At 39.4% G+C, this 20,715-nt stretch overlaps 1 protein-coding gene across 4 annotated transcripts in view; it reads left to right on the top strand.

Moving 5' to 3' along the window:
* The window catches only part of KCNIP4 (potassium voltage-gated channel interacting protein 4), a 560,465-nt gene that overhangs the window by 414,582 nt on the left and 125,168 nt on the right, over positions 1–20,715 (top strand). For 3 of the 4 annotated variants that reach the window (XM_056130347.1, XM_056130346.1, XM_056130349.1), the window contains exon 2: positions 14,862–14,986. In XM_056130347.1, coding sequence (XP_055986322.1) covers positions 14,862–14,986 — 125 coding nt within the window. The remainder of the gene's footprint in view (positions 1–14,861; positions 14,987–20,715) is intronic. The other variant, XM_056130348.1, reaches the window with a different exon arrangement.

Here is a 20,715-nt window from a genome sequence, read left to right as displayed (position 1 = left end):
TGCTATACAAAAGTATGCTACTTAAAGTATATGTCACAGTAATTTGAGAATTATACAAATTGTGAAGAGAGTCCCACATCACACCACATACTTACCTTTCGTAAGTGTGAGAGCACTTAAATTTGAACTCTTAGAAATTTTTTTCAATGGTGTCATACATTATCATTAGGCTATCATTGTATCATGAGAATGCACTGCATATTATCAACTTAAGTTGATAAATTCAAATTCACAATTTGAATTTAGTACGCAAACTTTATTCAGCTAGTATTTGAGGAGGTGTACTCTTTAACCTAGGCTTCTCGGTTTCCTTCCACACCACAGTCTGTCTTAACCACTTTTTTTTGAGTTAACTATTCTACCTATAAATAATACTAAGTATTTATTTCCCTCTGTTTTGGCTATTTTCTTTATTTTAATGTCTTTAGCTTCAATTAAGAGTATCACAAATTCATACATTCCATTGTATGTAGATGTAAATCACATTATCTCAATGCATCTTCCCATGGATGGACCTTTAATTATTTCCCTGCCTAGCCTGTTGTGAATAATTCTGTAAAAGTCCTGGGAATCCAAATACCATGTTATCCTATCTTCTTGTGCTTTGAATATGTCCTGAAATGGGATTGTTGAATCACAAAAGGAAGTAGTTCTTTGTTTTAGTGGGTTTTGAGCTGGATAGAGACATGCAATTATTGAAGAAAAAGAATACCAGTCTAACCTTAGAGAGTTGATGATAAATTTGAAGTAGGAGAAAAGACTATTCAAAGAACCATAGCAACACTTGAATACAAAACACAGACATGATGTCAGCTAGCTTTGATAGAATAGTTGAAAATTGACTTTCTAAACTAATAAACTAAAACTCAGTGAAAAAATGGCACATACACACAGATATATATATATATATATATATATATATATATATATCAGAAAAACAGGCAGGATGTTGAAGAAAAAAATTAAAAAATAAAAATCAGCTGAAGAACTATTTAAAACATCACTGTTTGGGTAGACAGCTCAAATGGATGGATCATATGATAAGGAGGAGAGAGGCCTGAATTTTATTCTTGAAACCTCATGACCCCACATGTACTTCAGAGAGCAACACACACACACCAAACGAACACACACACACACACACACACACACACACACACTACCATCAGCTACTCTAGGTCAGGAAAAGTCATGAAACAGTGTAAACTGTGGCCCAAAATGAAAAATATTCAGTGCAAGAAATAGCTAACTCTTACTGATCATAGTGCTATTATACTGTCACTGTCCTCCCATTGTTCATCGATTTGCTCGAGCGGGCCCTGTAACATCTCCATTGTGACAATTATTACTGTGTTTGGTATATTGAATACGTCACGGGTAGCTTGCCAGGCTTTGCAGTGCGGGCAAGATACTCTCGGTTAGCTTGCCGGGCTCTCCGAGAGGGGTGGAGGAATCAAACCCGGCTCAGCCGGGTGGCTGTGCACAAGGCAAACGCCCTACCACTGTGCTATCGCTCCAGCCCAATGCTTTTATAAGCCTAAACATATTACAAATATTCAGGCCACTGAGAAAAACACAGTTATAATCCTCCCTTGGATGAGAAAACTAAATAAATAAGCTAAATTAGTAGGACCAGGTGTCTATAATGATGAAGTGTCAAAGCAGGTTTAACCTTAGGCGGCAGAATGCCAATGTTGACCTCTGTCCCCTACTGCTGCAGTGTAGGACAGAGTCTAAATTCACGCAATCATAATGGAAGGAAGAAGATGAATGCGAAACATATGGTAAAGGTGTACTTAAAAACATGGAGCAATAAGTGACAATGTGGAATCAAATAAGAAAGGGACAAGGTGATTCTACCAAAAGTGTAAGTGTGGCATTAAGCAAAAGCCATGGAAGTAGATTAGGAAAAGATTTTGTTTCAGATATGTTGGCTTAAAAGAACACAAGTCATTCTTAAAATAAACTTTATTAATGAGTTATTTTTTAACTTTTATTAAAGTGGCATTCATGATAATTTTTTTTCATTCTGCTTCATTTATTAAGTTTCTCAATGTTATTTAGGGCCATGAGATAAAATGGGCACTACAGATAAGAAACTACATAGACGTTTCGATAAATAAAAACATTCTCCTTTTTTCTTTTACAATTGCATGATTGATCAATAGCAGTTTCTGACAAGATTCATAAATAACTCTTTCCCCCTTTTATTCACAAAAGAGTAATATTTGGGCAGAACCTGAATCAACTCAGTGTTGATTTCTTTGTTTTCCTCGTAGACACTGAAACAGAAGTCATGCACTTTAAGACTCAATTTTATATTCTACCAACTCTATAAAATACAGAAAATTGCAATGTGAGCTGCTTAGATGGCAGGATTAAAATTTAAGTTTCACACTTTCAAATTGTCGTCTTGCCAGGGGGTATGGAAGATAAAGTGTGATGGGAGAAGTTCTTTGCAGAAACACTGGCCCATCATTGCTTGCAGAGTTTTTATGAGAGAAAAGAGAGCAATAATGAAAACACAGATTCTGGAAGTGGCTTTACAAAGGAAACCTTATCACCTTGCATTGAACCATTTTTGTTTGAAGCTTGAATAGGAAAACATTGCCATCGCCAGTACATTGAAGTGTTCTCTATGTCTGCCTGGAAGCAGAGCTGTACTCCAGTGAATACTCCTGGAAATAAAAAGGATTCCAATCCATTCATTCACACCTCAATGACAGTATGAGATGAATTTTAATCTAGGTGAGCCACTGTTAGAAGGATTGTACAAAATCATCCTGTGATAATAGAAAGAAAGCTCGTATGTGAGTCATAGATGATGTAAAATCTTATATAGGCATTCTACCATGTAATGGTGGAATGCTATTGATCCAATGCTAGCATAATCACCATTTTGAGGGTGAAGTGACTCAGGATTTAGGGTTTCTAAGGGATGTGTCTACTGCGGATGAGCTGACTTTATCATCCCCTGCTATATGGCAGGCATTATCTTCGGTGAGACCACAAACAACTGAAACACAGATTTCATCTACCAGCAGCTTCTAGTCTAATGAAGCCAGGGAAGAGCCTGTTTCCAATAACGTCCATGCTTGTTTCTTCACATATTTGTTCCCTACTTCTCTCAGGTCACATTCAACTCTTCTGTTTGGTGTCTGTGATTTTTGGTACAATGGTTGCACCTTGATCCCATCATTATCAATGTTCATTTTGGTGCAGTTATTTGGGAAGCATAATTACAACTAAGCTGAACTGAGAAATAATGATCTTGAAAAGAGATATTACTTCTCTATGAATAAATGCTTTTAAAATATAATGAATACATGAAGGCCATTGTGAGAATTGTATCTGTGTTCCATGAATGTTACAGCTATCCGTTAAATCCAGTTATTTCTTCTTGATAAACACAGACAAGAGCAGAAAACTTTGAGACATGCTCCTAAAAAGACATATTCACAAACAAAAGTAATTTTTTTCTAATTAATTCTGGAATATTCCACCCTAGGTTTGCCTATCTGGAATTCGTGCTAGCCTCTGGCCCTTAGAGATAGTTCACAAACCCCTTTCTTCAATATGAGGACTAATTATCCTCTGCCAATGATTACCCTCTTAGTGATATCATTAAACTTCATGATATTAAATTTGACAAGGGGGGTGCTGACTTTAGTCATCAGAGTTAGGCCACCCTGACTGTCCTTCTCAACTCAACTCCAAACCACATCCATCATGTCAGGTGACAATTCTACTTGGGTGTCCAATTTGCACCTTTAAAATTAAATTTAAGTTCCTTGAGGCAAGAATTCTGTCTTTTTTTTTTATCATCATTCCAGTGTTCACAGGGTCTGGCTAACAGGCAATTGATACTGACTGAGTTCTAATTCCTGGATGTCACTAATATTCAGAGCCCTGCTATGCACTGATGATGACAAAATACATAGATCTCGCTCTTCCCATCCTAGAATAAATGACAGCTATTCATGCATTCATGTATATTAATACTATTCATACAATCATCATTGGCAATAGATATGTATACATGTTATGTGCCAGTGTGATTAAAGTCTCAGCTACAAAGTACTATCCCCATTCAGCTGGGTCTTAAGGAGAATAGAAAGAGGGTGAGGAAAAAGGCAAGGCCACGTAGAGAAGATAGTGTGAGCATGGGATTAAAGTTGACAATTCAGCCTTTGTTGAGAGTATAGCAAATTGCACAGGATATTAAATCATAAGAACTGTAGGAGGGAATGACAAGCAATAAAGCTGATTTATTCCCTTAGATTCTATTCCCCCAAAATGGTCTAAAAGTGGGAGTATAAAGGGTTCCAAAGGGAACTATAGTTTCTGCACATACAGTGAGTTTACAGTGAAACTCACTGTATGTGCAGAGACCCTATAAAAATCAAAACCATAAACCAAAACACAGTAAAATTACAAGTTTTAGGAATGGACTTTGGTGACTGAATTTATCCAATCTCCCTGTACCGAAATATATGTATCTAAAATGAGCAAAATACTTCCTCAAAAGATATTTTAATAGTTAAACTAGATTTTAAAAAATAACTACTATTATAAACATTATGTGCCATGCTGTATGGGCTGGAGCGATAGCACAGCGGTAGGGCGTTTGCCTTGCACGCAGCCAACATGGCCGACCCAAGTTCGATTCCTCCGCCCCTCTCGGAGAGCCCAGCAAGCTACTGAGAGTATCTCGCCCGCATGGCAGAGCCTGGCGAGCCCCCCATGACGTATTCGATATGCCAAACACAGTAACAACAAAGTCTCCAATGGAGACGTTACTGGGCCCACTCGAGCAAATCGATGATCAATGGGAGGGCCAAGCTGTATGTAAAATGCTATATATACTGCGTTTCAATTTTGTTACAGCCCTTTGTGGCAAGTTCAATTATTGGTTCCCTTTTTTACCAATAAGGAAACTGAGATGCAAACTATGTGCTTAAGGTCACACAGCTAATAAAAGTCTTAAGATTCACCAAGTAATATAAGTGTTTATTCCCGAACATCAAGTATAATGTGATTATTCCTGAGCATCTTAGAACAATGCCTCTCTGGCAATAAACAATAATGCATCAATCATAATATTCCAGTTTATCAATTAAATTAAGAATTCAAATGTTATCTTAAAACAAATTTGTAAAGTTGATATAAGTTTCACCTCCTATTTATAGGTTAAAAAATTGGAGTTGGAAGAAGCTAAGTATATTGTATAGTATCAAAGTTGGGTAAAGACATAAGGGGAAGCAATAACATTTTTTGGTTTGTTTTGGGATCACATTCAGCTGGCTCAGAGTTTACTCCTGGCTTTGTGCTCAGGGATCACTTCTGGTAGGCTTAGAGGACCATATGAGATGTCTGGGATCAAATCTGGGTCAGCTGCATGCAAGAAAAGTTCCTTACCCACTGTACTATCTCTCCAACTAACCCAGGATTGATTCCCAGCACAACCTATGTTCTCTGGAAAGTCACCAGTGTTTCAATCCCAATTCCTCTGTTACAAAATCAAAATGATATTTGTACATGGGTAATGAAGATATTGAAAAATAAAAGTAAAAATGAAGTTTCAATATTTAAAGTGGCTAGATTTTATTATCGTGGCTCCCACTTGTCCCCGCCAACACACACACACACACACACACACACACACACACACACACACACTTTGTTTTGGGTTAGTTTGAGGGCCACACAGACCCACTGTTTTGGTTTTATTCCTGGCTGAGTCCGTCACATGAACCCACTGAATCTGTTGCATGCAATGCAAGTATTATTGCTTAGACTCCAACCAACTCTTCCCTGCTTCTTATGTAGTCAGAAATTTATTGTAATGGTGGCTACACTAACGATGGTAATAGTCTTTTTGACAAAGGGCTTTGTGACAGGTCTTAGGTAAGGAGATTCACTAGAGTCCAGGGAATCTAAGGTGGCAGCCCAGTTGTGCCATTGGTATGCTTTGACTTGCAACCTTATGGAGGAGTCTGCATTTGAATACGCAAGGGCAAAGTTAGGCAACTGGATCCAAGGCTACTCTCAATTGTTATGTGGCTCTGTTTTCTGTATAGGGTCCCTTGTCTTCTACTTTTCTGATAATAGGATGAGTCTGTGACTTCTAGGAAAGCGAAGCCTATGCCCCGCTCCTTCACTGTGGGAAATAGAAGAGTAGATGAGTTAATGAAACAAATTTGGAAGGGGACTTTCCAGAACTGATACCCTGGTTCTGCTATAGTGAAGCCAGAGGCAAGTTTTTTTTCATTTATCCTTGCGAGTGTCTTCAACTGTAGAACAAACTGGAGCATGTGTTGTGTGCTGACAACGGTATTATGAGTTACTATAGGTATGTGTTTGCACTAAGCAAAGGCTATAAAAAAAGGCTTGCTATTATTATTAGATTTTTTCAGACCAAAGGAGAAATCTTATCAAATTTCGGGAAACATCCTTTTGTTAGAGCATTTTTAATTTAGCAAGCCATTACAGGGTATCTTTTCTCATCTTTCTCCACAGGCCATACTTTTGATTTTCACTTTGATCACAATCTGTCTCAGTAGTTGCTTTCCTCACTTGAATATCAATCATTTTCATTTTTATCTTTCTGATTTGTGAGTTAGATCCTATTTCTGTTTCAGTATTCTCCTACCCTGGCATTTCTGTTGTAGAGTTGACATATAATGACTGGCAATATACTTTTTATTGGTCAGTTTCCTCATTGACCAGAAGACAAGACCCTGACACTAATAAAATGATAATTCCCATCGTAACAGGCTATTTATGGCTTGCTTCAGTGGTAGCAGAGTAAATACTAATAACAAGCATTCCAACTAGTTTGTATAAAGTTTGTATCTAAGTTTGTATAAAGAATTATTTATGCTTATACACAAGGTAGAGACAATTCATTCATAAGTCCTATGAGGAAATAGTTTCAGAAACTCTCCTTCAAGTAGAAATAATTTATGTGATTGAATTCAATCATGAAATTGCAAAATAACTCAAGTTCTTCTGTAATGGAAATTGCCAACAGCCACCTCTAACAGAAGACGTTCAAAATAATTGGCTGTTTTCAACGTACTTTTCATTCTCTGTGTGATATATGAATATTAAACAGGATAAGGTACTATTTATAAAGGAGCTTTTTAGTTCCCATGTACTTTCAGGGTAAGGGTTTTAAAAAAATGTCTTACAACCAAAATTTAGGAGTGAAAGGGCCAGATCCCAATGTTCCAGTGGTCTGAGAAATGTCCAGACTCCAGCAGTATTTGGGATGGATTGATTCTTTCTCATCGTGGGCTGTGCATGATCAACTTGGAGTTAATTGCTCAGATACTCCCCATGTGCAACTGAAAATAGTTCCTAGTGGGTGGATAGGTGAGTGCTTATGAAGACAGGCGAAGTGAAAAGACCTCCCAGGCCTGCACATTGCTGAGCTAGGGCATTTGAAGTTGGTAAAGTTGAAAGAGTCGTTTCCGGGAGTCTGGCCCCTCTTTGAACTCTCCATCCAGAAAAATCAAATGATGAGCACAAGAAGAAGAATGACAGGCTCATTCTATATCCCAAGTTGCTGTATTTATTGACTGTGCAAGTGTGTGAATTTTTTTTTTTGCTTTTGTTTTTTGGGTCAGCGATGCGCCAGGATTACTCCTGGCTTATGCACTCAGAAATTACTCCTGGTGGTACTCGGGGTACCTTATGGGACCCTGGGAATTGAACCCAGGTCGACCGGGTGCAAGACAAACACCCTACCACTGTGCTATCACTTCAGCCCCTAGTATGTGAGCTTTAAAAACATTTCTAGTCTCTAAAACAATTTCCTCAAATAATTATCACGCTAGCCTTTTATTTGATTTTGAACATTGTGAAGGGTGGAACTGAGAATAGAATTCTCTGAGTCTATGGACTTTTATCAATGTCTATACATATTTTTAGAGTCGAAGAGAAGAAAATATTACATTGATACTGCATACAGTAGCTATGGAAATCTTCCCTTGGGTGAAGTTATCCTGCTGTGTCAGACTTGAACATTGCACAAGCAATCACATCTTCTATTTCACAAGTTTTGAGCTATAGTGTCTGATTCTATAGTCAATTATCTCCCAGCACTCTTTAAAGTGTAGCTAAATCCTAGGGCAAAGTTAGCTAAATCCTCCTCTAATACTGGTCACTGGAACAAACTTTATATATTTAGTATGCATCATCATTACCATAAAGGTATATCAAAAAAGTAATTGCTCAGCCAGTATAATAAAGAGTATACAGGAGTAAATACATCTTTTAAATAAATGAGATAAAGCAATATAAAACAAGCCAAGTGAATTTTTAGCTAGATGAGTCAATATTCACTCAAATAAAATACTTAAATAATTGTTCTTATGATTATTCAGAGTTTTTTGGTTTTAGTTTTGGTTTGGTTGGGGGCAGCACACGCAGTACGCTCAGGTCTTCTTCCTGGTGCTTCTGTGCTCACTCCTGACACTGTTCCCACAGTACCATATGAGGTACCTAGGATCAAGCCTGAGTTTTCCACATATGAGTTTCTTAACTCCTCCCATGGCACCCTACTTTTCAAATTGAAGTCACTGTCACTGTCCTCCCGTTGTTCATCAATTTTCTCAAGAGGGCCCAGTAACGTCTCCATTAGAGACTTTGTTGTTACTGCGTTTGGCATATCAAATACATCACGGTGAGCTTGCCAGGCTTTCCCGTGCAGGTGAGATCCTCTTGGTAGCTTGCCCGGCTCTCCGAGAGGGGCGGAGGAATCGAACTAGGGTCAGCCATGTTGGCTGCGTGCAAGGCAAACGCCCTACCACTGTGCTATCGCTCCAGCACTCAAATTGAAGTAACATTACAATATAATATTTTGCGTTTGGGGTGTGAACCATTATAAAATGATGTCTGCTTATGCTCCATAAAGTTCACCACTGTGATTATATATTTTTGTAGAGTCTTACTCCACTTGTATGCTTATAATGCTCTACTCGTTGATTTCACAGATTGTACTGAGTATGTATGGCAAAGACCTTGACCCCAGGTTGGTGTAAAGACAAAGATTCATCTCCATGTACAAGGCTTGGGTTCTGGATAAACTGAAAGAAGTCACATTAAACTTTTCATTATTCATTTCAGCCCTACTGGGCTTGTTTACACAAGCCTGTATTAGAAGGAATGCCTCACATTTGTGCTTCTCTCAAGTAAGCTGTACTGTAGTTTTTTATTGTAGTTATGGTCTGACCTCTAAAGGGAGTCAAATTCAAATAAACGAAGTTGGGCACCTCAGCATTTTAAGAGCACTTATGAGAAAAAGGAGAAAAGTGCCTATTTTTAAAAGTCATTCTGTAGTTCCCAAGAGATTTGAATTCCAATTTCTAGTCCAATGGTGTCAAGGCCTGAGGGGACCATTGACTCAGACATTGGACAACTTTATTCCAGAGAGACTTAAATCTGACAAAAAGAACAAAATAAACTAGCCAGCAAATCAAAGGAGTCTAGGATTGGAGATTTGCTGTCTGATTGAAATGAAATGGGTTATAAGATACATCTGTTAAAAACATGACTTGTTTTCTGCCTATCCCTGGCTGTATATGAATCAGCAGTTGTCTGTAGCTATACACTGAAGATATCTGTGTGTTAAGGTTTAGGAGGCCAGAGGCCAGAGTCTTGCTAACCTGAGGATTTTTTTTTTTTAATTTTGTGGTTTCAGGCCACACTGGGCTATGCTCAGTGTTTACTCCTGACTCTGTGCTTAGAAAACACTCCTGGCTGGGAATTGAACCCAGTGTGGCCACATGCACATAAATTCCTTAACTGCTGCAGTATCTTACTGGTTTTGCTTCTTAGACAAAACAGTTAATCCTTAGCTTTTTACAACCTCAACTTAAGAAAAATTCAGAAAAGAACATTTCATAAAAGGAAGTCCCCTTCTGTGTCCTTTCTGGACCCAGGAACCTATCATTTTCAGGCCTTATTCTATAGGCTTCCAATCCGGACAGCAGGCCCACCCTCATAAGTATCATGGTGATCATTCAGTGTGCTCAAACAGGTATTTCCCAAAACATTGGGAGTTCTGTAACCCCCTGATTTATAGTGTGAAATCGTTGATCCCCTAGGATTTGGGAACAAATTATATAACTGTTCCCATCTCTTAAAATAGCATATTGACTAAGCCTATGATCTTTGATGTCAAAAAGCCAGGGATCAAATTCCAGCTCTGTCACTCACTAGCTGTGTCACCTTGAGTAAATTGTTTAAGCTCTGGGAATTCCAGGTTTTTTCTATATACAATAAGTGCAATATTGGTTATCTGACAGGATTTTTGTTGGTATTCTAATAAGATCAGATATATTGTTTTTTAAGTTCTTAATCAGGGGGTTGTTTTTATCAACCATTTTAGTAGAAGGCTTAGAGTTGGACTTTAAGGTGACAAAGATATCTGTCTGCATCCTTGTCATCTCACTGTTTGACCTTGAACAAATTAGATCTTCTATATCTCAATTGTCTCAATCAGAAAATTGGGATGATAAGGCTGGAGAGATAGTACGTTGGGTCTTGGACTTGCCTTGTACACAACTGACTCAGATTTGGTCCCTGATGCCCCAAAAGGTCCTCAAGCCCTGGCAGAATTGATCCCTGAAAATAGAGCTAGTAGTAAACCCTGAACACCACTGGATGTAGCCCAAAAAACAAAAACAAAATTTTAAATAAAGTGAAGTTAGAAGTATAGCCCTCTCTCCTGAAAGGTTTTATTAGATTAAGTGAGGAGGAGTGATAGCACAGCGGTAGGGTGTTTGCCTTGCACACAGCCAGCCCGGCTGAGCCGGGTTCGATTCCTCCGCCCCTCTCGGAGAGCCTGGCAAGCTACCAAGTGTATTCAATATGCCAAACACAGTAACAAGAAGTCTCACAATGGAGACGTTACTGGGCCCGCTCGAGCAAATCTATGAACAACAGGAGGACAGACAGAAAGAAGTAATATGATGTACTAGCACACTGCCCAGCACTCACCAGAATAATAATAAAATGTACTTTTATTGACATTGCACGCCACTTGAATAGAGAAAGATGTCTGTGAGTTTTAGACAGCCACCAACAAATGCCACAGACCAAGTCCATTAACAGCATAAATTTATCTTCTTACTAGTGTGTAGAAATAGGAGAAGTTCAGATGGAAAGAGGTCTCAGTGGATCTAGTCGAATCTCTGAGGCAATTGACAGCACTTAAGAGGAGAGAGGCTATTCTTATTTCTCTCATTGTGATTACTGTTGATATATGTGAACCTAAGAGTGAGATGAGAGCATGTAACGACACAGAAATACACGCACACACATACACACACACTCAAACAGAACATAAGCTTGACATCAAAGACATGATGATGAATCCCGTTTTGACCTGTTCTGTGTAACATCTGGCCACTTCTTCCCTCGTTGAGAATGAACAGTGATAGATACTTGACGGTGGAGTTCTTGGAGAACTAGGATGAAGTCAGTACAGCACCTTGCTGTCACCCTGGCTCGTAACAGGAGCTCAATAGATGTTCAGCCCCACTTAGAATCACCTTAGTGCGGGATTTCAATGGCGTCTGAGTCACACCGCGAACTCCAAGGTCCCTGCAGAACCATGCTGTGCTCTCCACAGAGTCTGTCTCCAGGAATCAGAGCCTTGATTGGGTTAAGTGGTGCTGCTTTTTTGACTTATAATATGCTGGTGATTGCTGATGATTTCAGGTATGTTTCTAGAGCCTGGCAGCCTCCTCAGAAATAGAAGCAGCCCCTTGGCAGCGAGCAGTCATTAAGAAGTAAGGTACCAGTCAGGTGGGAAAACAAGCACACCCGCAGGGAGACACATCAAGCATGGCGCTTTGAATATTGTCTGTGATGATCTTCCTATCACACATGCTTAATTCAATTACACTGACCCTCCAGCCCCGGGTCTTTTGTCTCAGGCTCAGTCTGTAAGTGTGCGACAGCTGGAGAAAGAAGCTGTGTTGGTGGGAATCAGACTGCTGTGTGGTTACAAAGGCCGAGAAGTTAATGTGCTGTTTTGTTTCCTTCCCAAGGAAGGGTCACTAGATCTAAGACGAGGTTATGCCATGATTGAAAGGCTGCTGAGAAAATCTGATTAAAATTCCCTCTACTTTTTTCTATGCTGTCTGCCTGAGAACAATGAACAGAGAGGACAGCATTTCCAAAGCAAATATTTAAGGTCCACTAGTGGTCTGCAAATCTTGGTCTGAGAAATTTTCTAGGGGTAACTTAAGATTTAGAGTGTGGGCTAGAGTGATAGCACAGTGGGTAGAGTGTTTGCCTTGCATGATGCCAACCTGGGTTCGGTTCCCAGCATCACATATGGTCCCCCGAGCACTGCCAGAAGTAATTCCTGAGTGCAGAGCCAAGAGTAAACCCTGTGCATTGCCTGGTGTGACTCAAAAAGAAAAAAAAATATTTAGGGTGCTGCTGAGAAATGGAAACTTGTATTGGTTCATTGACTCATGCAGCAATAATTCTGGAATGTGTATTAGATACCAGATTATACGTTGTTCCAGCCTACGAGACATTAAGTCTGTCTTCAAGGGGACACTGCAACAGATAAAACAAATAGGAACATGCCATGATGATCTGTTAGGTTATGTGAGAGGAAGTTAGGGTTGAACCCTCTGTCAGGCATGGCAAACCACAAAGCCATAATTGAACTGGATCAGAAAATATGAAAAGGAACAGGGATTTGTACTATTAGTGATTCTAAGGGAGTAAATCTGAAGACACTTCTAAGAAAGCACAGGTTTTTTTTCTAGTTTTTTACTTATATCAAGTCTATTCTCTGGCATTTATTTTGGCATTGGGAGCTACAGTACCCAGAACAGAGTTCAATTCCTTATGTCAGATACCATCCAAGGAGGTACCTTGTTCCTTCAACTTCTCCAGTTCATGAGTGAAATCTACTCATTCATTCCATCGAATAGAGAAGAAAATAGAAGGAGCCTCATTTGGGCTTTGGAGGGCTTTTCTGTCCCCATAAAATCTGGTGAGGTGGATCTGTCATATTTTCCAGCTACTTTTAGCCCTTTCCACATCTCTTCAGGCCACCCTTCACTGCCTTTCTCATGTTGATCTTTAATAGCCCGAGATTATTCTTGGCTTTCTCATCTTTCTATGTCCCTTTTGTTATTCCACTCTATCAGTCACTATTCTACAGCTTCCCGTATTTATTCAATGGAAAGCATAAAGCCAATATTTTATTTCTAGTTCCTGTTGCAGTCTGACAGGCACAATCCTTCCGAGTACTTTTTTCATCACTCCTGTTGGTATTTTGTAAATTCCTTGAGCCAGTGATTAGGACATGCCTGGATGATATTTCCAGTGCCCTTCTTTCCTATCATTGAGGGTACCGGCCCCTGTGACACTCAGTGGCACTCAATGAGACAAAGCAGTCGGTACGAACAGTTCTCAGTAAGAGGCAGCATTATTAAGTATCACAGATGAAGTGACTGGTGGACTTAAAAAATTCCAACAGAGTGGGGTTTGAGAGATAGCACAGCGGGTAGGGCAATTGCCTTGCACGCAGCTGACCTGGGTTCGATTCCCAGCATCCCACGTGGTCCTCTGAGCATCGCCAGGCGTAACTCCTGAGTGCAGAGCCAGGAGTAACCCCTGTGCATTGCCGGGTGTGACCCAAAAAGAAAAAAAATAATAAATAAATAAATAAATAAAAATTTCCAAGAGAAGATGGAATTTAGACTATTGTCCTTGTACCAGAGTTCAAGAGAAGTTGTTTTCTAGAGCCTCGCTTCTCTGAGTTGAGCATCTGAAGCTGAGAGAGTGACAGAAAGCAGTCAAACCATGGTTTTAACACTGGGCCAGCATGCATCTGTTTCGAAGGGCTCCCTTAGCTCGTGTGTGGGCTAAACTATGGCCTGTAGCCAGGAGAATTCCTTAAATCTCCATTGGATCCCATTTCCAAGAAACTAAATAAATGTTGTAACAGATGTTACATTCAGAGATCATAATACATCCTGACATTTCCCTGCCTTGTGTTCTACCTGAGCCTGGGGCAAATATGCAAATGTTACCAGATGTTACTTGTCAGGAGAAAGTGTTTTATGGACATACATTTTTGGGTTAAGAAAGCAAATTATTTGTTGTAGATTCTCTCAACACCATGGCCTTCTAGTATTCTGCTGACAGAATATTACCATTGAAGGATTTTTCACATTTGCATGGCCACAAAATTCTTTTTATATTGAATATCTTTGAGAAAGCCTATCCACAAAGTGAGGCATAGTATTTTAGAATATATCTATAGCAATGGACTTCCTAGATGACAAAATAGATTCTAGTTAGAAGTTTCCCTTAGTCCTAATTTAGCTAAGGAGCACTGTGACAAACTGAGGGCTGGTTCCTTGACTCATGTCAGCCCCTAATCTGATTATTGTAGCCCCAAGCAAAATGATTTCTTGGAGTGTATCAGCTATCTGTCTTATCGTTGCACATGTGTCACACTTTCAGAATATTACTTGACTAAACTGTCACTTTTGTAGCCAATACTTGGTGTGTCCACACCTATACTGGATTCTAATAATTGTGATTTTTAATGCTTCCCAAATTGTACAAATGCTCATATTTTACTATGTTTAGCACTAGAATTTATGAAAAAGAAAAGAATGTTATGTAGAACTGTCTTCATTTTACATACTAACCTTTGGGCAATGGAGACACCATTCCTGTTGTGTGAAACCTTTCCTCTGGAAGAATTCCAGCCCTCCCATGGCCATTTCATTCCATGGTTTTCTGTGTGACTGTGAGTGTGTGGTGATGGGAAGAGACTGGACTAAAGAACTTTTCTGTTGCTTCCTCCACAGACAGCGTGGAAGATGAGCTGGAGATGGCCACTGTCAGGCACCGGCCGGAGGCTCTGGAGCTGCTGGAAGCCCAGAGTAAATTTACTAAGAAGGAGCTCCAGATCCTCTACCGAGGATTCAAGAATGTGAGTTCTTCTGTTTTATTTCACCTCCATTCACCCCTCTAAGGAGTACTGAGGTTTAAGAAGGGAAAGGGGGGAAATGAGCGTTCTGGGCAAGCCACACAAAATGTGCTTTTCATATTTCCCTTCCCTAGATTCAATATTGATGACATTCATTGGGACTTTGACTCACTCTGATATAACAATGATCATGAGTTTTAGTAGCATATTAAATAAGGCAAAGTTCATGAGAGAAAGATTTATTTGATTCTATTCTTAGTTGGGTTTTTTCTTTCTTCAATTCTAAGAGCACTTTACTTTATATTTTATTTTGGAAGGGAGAGGGTATGGGTCTCATCTGGCAATGCTCAGGGGCTACTCTATGTTTAGGGGGTCATTCCTAACCACACTCAGGGGACCATACGTGGTGTTGGGGATCAAACTAGGGTCAAAAGTGTACAACACAAGTGCCTTACGATTTCTCTGGCCCATTTTAATGGCATCATTTTAATGAGCTCCTATTGTCTCTTTATTTGTGAACTATATTCTGTGTTTGACTTGAATCTTAGTAATAATTTTCTCAGAAAGGCCCCATTAGGGAATTCCATTGAGAAATGTCACTGTACATTATTTAACGTTATGTATTAAATATAATATTTCTATTATAATATCACCTTAGTATCTAAACACAATCCTCTGAAAAACTGCTCTGTCAGTAGTCTAAACCATAGGTATATAAACTTTCTACCTTTTTATGGTTCTACCCTCTACCTGCATACCTCAAAAGTATTAAGAGTTTCTGTATTAAACATCACACACAGCTTTCATGCATTGTGTCTTTTCACACTTGTCAAACAGAAGTTAGAATACCCCTTCAGAGCCTAATTAAAGACTAATTGCTTTAGTCTTTCCCTAAGTCTAGAGAGCACCTATTTCATGGCCTGTAGACACCTATAGATCAACTATAAAGGCTTCTGCTACACCAGCTCTGCAAATACGATTGTGTCAGGTGGCATCTCTGTCTAACCTAATGCAGACACGCTAGGTGAAAAGTTTGTCCTCTACTATGGTAAACTCAGATGCATGCGTGCACACACACATTCACACGTTATGGAAAGCTGTTGATTTTCAAAATCTTTCCCAGGATGCCTTGTTAGGCTGTATTTTGACACACAACTTCCATTTATTTGATGCCATGGAGTCTGTCCCTACCATTTCCACTCCTCCCCACATATTTTTCCAATAAATATTTTTATTTTTTTATTATTTCTTTTATTAGTGAAACACCATGGGGTACAGTTGTAGACTTACAAACTTTCGTGCTTGGGTTTCAGTTATACAATGATCAAGTACCCAACCCTCCACCAGTGCCCATTCTCTACCAACAATGATCCTAGTAGCCCTCCGACCCCCACACCCCATCCCCCCTACCCCACCCCGCCTCTGTGGCAGGGCATTCCCTTTGGCTTACTCTTGCCCTTAGGGTGTTGTAGTTTGCAATAGAGGTTTTGAGTGGCCATCGTGTTCAGTCTATAGTCTAATTTCTTTCTTTTTTAAAATTTTTATTAGTGAAACACCATGAGGTACAGTTATAAATTTTTGTGCTTGGATTTCAATTATACAATGAACAAGTACCCATCCCTCCACCAGTGAGCATTTTCCACCACCACAGATTCCAGTATCCCTCCCACCCCCTATCTCCCCAGTCCCACCCTGCCTCTGTGGCAAGTCATTCCCTTTTGTTATCTCTCTCCCTTTGGGTGCTGTGGTTTGCAATAGAGGCATTGAGTGACAATCATGTTTGGTCTATAGTCTACTTTCAGCATGCTTCTCCTATCCTGAGAGGATCCTCCCAACACCCTTTATTTGGTGCTCCCTTCTCTATCTGAGCTGCCTTTTCCCCTAGCAAGTGTGGATGGCCTCCAAGCCATGGAGTAAACCTCCTGGTACTTATCTCAGTTATTCTTGGTTGTTAGTCTCCTATTTTGTTACTTTATGTTCCCAAGAAGAATGCAATCTTTCAATATCTGTACCTCTCTTTCTGTCTCATTTCGCTTAACATGATACTTTCCATGTAGTACCACTTGTATGTAAATTTCATAACTTTCTCTTTTCTAACAGCTACATAGTATTCTGTTGTGTAGATGTACCAAAGTTTCTTTAACCAGTCATCTGTTCTCAGGCATTCAGGTTTTTTCCAGATTCTGGCTATTGTGAACAGTGCTGCCATGAACAAACAAGTGCAGATGTCACTTCGACTATACTTTTTTGCCTCTCTGGGATATATTCCCAAGGGTGCTATTGCTGGGTCAAATGGGAGCTCAATTTCTAATTTTTTAAGAATCGTCCATACTGTTTTCCAAAAGGACTGAACCAGTCGGCATTTCCACCAGCAGTGAAGGAGGGTCTCTTTCTCGCCACATCCGTGCCAGCACCGGTTGCTTTTGTGTTTTTGGATGTAGGTCAGTCTCTGTGGTGTGAGATGATACCTCATTGTTGTTTTGATCTGCATCTCCCTGATGATTAATGATGTAGAGCATTTTTTCATGTGCCATTTTGCCATTCAGATTCTTCTTTGAGAAAGTTTATTTTCATTTCCTCACCCCATTTTTGATGGGGTTGGATGTTTTCTTCTTGTGGAGTTCAACCAGTACTTTGTATATCCTTGATATCGATCCCTTGTTGGATGTGTATTCAGTGAATATTCTTTCCCATTCTGTGGACTGTCTTTGTATTTTTGTCACTGTTTCTTTTGAGGTGCAGAAGCTTCTTAGTTTAAGATAGTCCCATTTGTCTAACTCTGTTTTCACTTGCTTGGCCAGTGGCGTGACTTCTTTGAAGATACCATTAGCTTCAAAGTCATGGAGCTTTTTGCCAACTTTGTCTTAAATGTACCTTCTGGATTCTAGTCTGATGTTGAGGTCTTTAATCCATTTTGATCTTACTTTTGTACATGGAGTTAGGCAGAGTTCTGAACCCATTTTTTGCATGTAGCCATCCAGTTTTTTCAGCACAATTTATTAAAGAGGTTTTCCTTACTCCACTTCACATTTCTTGTTCCTTTATGAAAGATTAGATGATCTATGTTTGGGGGTAGATGTTTAACTCTGTTCCATTGTGTTGCAGCTCTGCCTTTGTTCCAGTACCATGCTGTTTTAACTATTACTGCTTTGTAGTAGAGTTTTGAAGTTAGGGAGTTTGATTCCTCCTATTTTCTTTTTCCCAAGAATTGCTTTAGCTATTTGTGGGAGCTTATTGTTCCATATGAATTACAGGAGTGTTTGCTCCATTTCTTTGAGAATGTCATGGGTATCGTTATAGTGTTCACATTGAATTTGTACAGTGCTTTGGGGAGTATTGCCATTTTGACAATGTTAATTCTCCCGATCCGTGAGCAGGGGATGTCTTTCCATTTTCTCGTGCCCTCTTTTATTTCCTGAAGTCGTGTTTTGTAGTTTACTTTGTACAGGTCCTTTACTTCCTTAGTTAAGCTGATTCCTAGGCACTTGGTTTTCTGGGGAACAATTGTGAACAGGATTGTTTTTTTATATCACTTTCTTCTCTCTTATTCGTGTATAGGAAAGCCATGGACTTTTGGGTATTGATTTTATAGCCTGCAGCTTTACTATACAGTCTATTTTTTCTAGGAGTTTCTTGGTGGAGGTTTTATGGTTCTCTAAGTAAAGTATCATATCATCTGCGAATAGTGAGAGCTTGATTTCTCCTTTCCTACCTGAATGCCCTTAATATGTTTTACTTGTCTAACCGCTATTGGAAGTACTTTCCATACTGTATTGAATAGCAGTGGAGAAACTGTGCATCCTTGTCTCATCCCTGATCTTAGAGGGAAGGCTCTCAGTTTTTTTTCCCATTGAGGATGATTCTTTCTGTAGGCTTGTGGTAGATGGCTTTACCTATATTGAGGAAAGTCCCCCTCTATACCCATTTTAGCGAGGCTTTTCATCATAAGCGGGTGCTGGATCTTGTCAAATGCTTTATCTGCATCTATTGATATGATCATATGGTTTTTATCTTTTCTTTTGTTGATATTGGGCCCGAGCAGTAGCACAGCAGGTGGGGTATTTGCCTTGCATGCAGCTGACCCGGGTTCGATTCCTCTGTCCCTCTCGGAAAGCCTGGCAAACTACTGAGAGTATCCCGTCCACACAGCAGGGCCTGGCAAACTCCCCGTGGCATATTCAATATGCCAAAATCAGTAACAACAAGTCTCACAATGGAGACGTTACTGGTGCCCACTCGAGCAAATCGATGAACAAAGGGAGCACAATGCTACAGTGCTTTGTTGATATGATGGATTATGTTGATTTCCGAATGTTAAACCATCCTTGCATTCCTGGGATGAATCCCACTTGGTCATGGTGTATGATCTCTTTGATGAGTTATTGAATTCTATTTGCTAGTATTTTTTTTTTGAGAATCTTCGCATCTGTGTTCATCAGGGATATTGGCCTGTAGTTTTCTTTTCTTGCGGTGTCTTTGTTTACTTTTGGTATTAGAGAGATATGAGCTTTATAGTAACTGTTTGGGAGTGTTTCTGTTTCTTCAATTTCCTGGAAAAGCTTGAGAAGAACTGGCAATAGGTCCTCTTTAAATGTTTGGAAAAATTATCTAGTGAATCCATTTGGATTTTGGGAAGACTTTTGATTACAGTTTCAATTTCCTTGGTGTTAATAGGACTATTCAGTTACTCTAGATCTTCTTGATTCAGCCTTGGGAGATTATAGGAATCAAGGAATTTATCCATTTCTTCTAAGTTCTCTTGTTTTGTGGCATACAGACTTTCAAAGTAGTCTCTGATGATCTTTTGAATTGCTTTGGCTTCTGTTGTGATATCCCCTTTCTCATTTCTGATTCGGTTTATTAGGGTTCTCTTTCTCTGTTTCTTTGTGAGTGTTGCTAGTGGTTTATCTATCTTGTTTATTTTCTCAAAGAACTACCTCTTGGTTTCATAGATCTTCGGATTTTTTTTTAGCTGGTTTTCATATCATTAATTTCTGCTCTAAGTTTTATGATCTCTTTCCTTCTGCCTGGTTTGGGCTCCTTTTGTTGGTCCTTTTCTAAGATCTTGAGATGTGAAGTCAAGTTGTTTATGTGGGCCCTTTCTTCCTTCCTGGGAAATGCTTACAGAGCTATAAATTTTCCCCCTAACATGGCTTTAGCTACATCCCATAGGTTCTGGTATCTCGTGTCTTTATTCTCATTTGTTTCCAGGTATCTTTTGATTTCTTCCTTGACATCCTTCCTTACCCACTCATTGTTCAACATTGAATTTGTTCAATTTCCACATGTTTGGTTTGTTTCTCCATGTCTGTGTGTGATTCACTTCACACACAATGCATCATCGCCTGAAAAGATTGTTGATACTATTTCTATCTTTTTGATTCTATTGAGGTATGTTTTGTGACCTAGCACATGGTTTATTTTGGAAAATGTTCTGTGTGCACTGGAGAAGAATGTGTATTCTTTCTTTTGGGCGTGTAAAGCCCTGTAAAGGTCTATAAGCCCTCTCTTTTCTATTTCTTCCTTCAAAGTCAATGTTTCCTTGCTGAGTTTTGTTCTTGTTGATCTATCCAGAGGTGTTAAGGCGATGTTGAAGTCTCCAGCTATGGTTGTGTTGCTAGCAATGTCCTCCTTACATCTGTTATTATTGTTTTAAATATTTAGTTGTTTCTCCGCCCCTCTCGGAGAGCCCGGCAAGCTACCGAGAGTATTTGATATGCCAAACACAGTAA

This window comes from Sorex fumeus, unplaced genomic scaffold (genome assembly GCF_029834395.1).
Source record: "Sorex fumeus unplaced genomic scaffold, SorFum_2.1 ptg000077l, whole genome shotgun sequence".
NCBI lineage: Eukaryota > Metazoa > Chordata > Mammalia > Eulipotyphla > Soricidae > Sorex > Sorex fumeus.
Note: the sequence above shows the minus strand (reverse complement) of the source record. Positions and strands in the feature narration are given on the sequence as shown.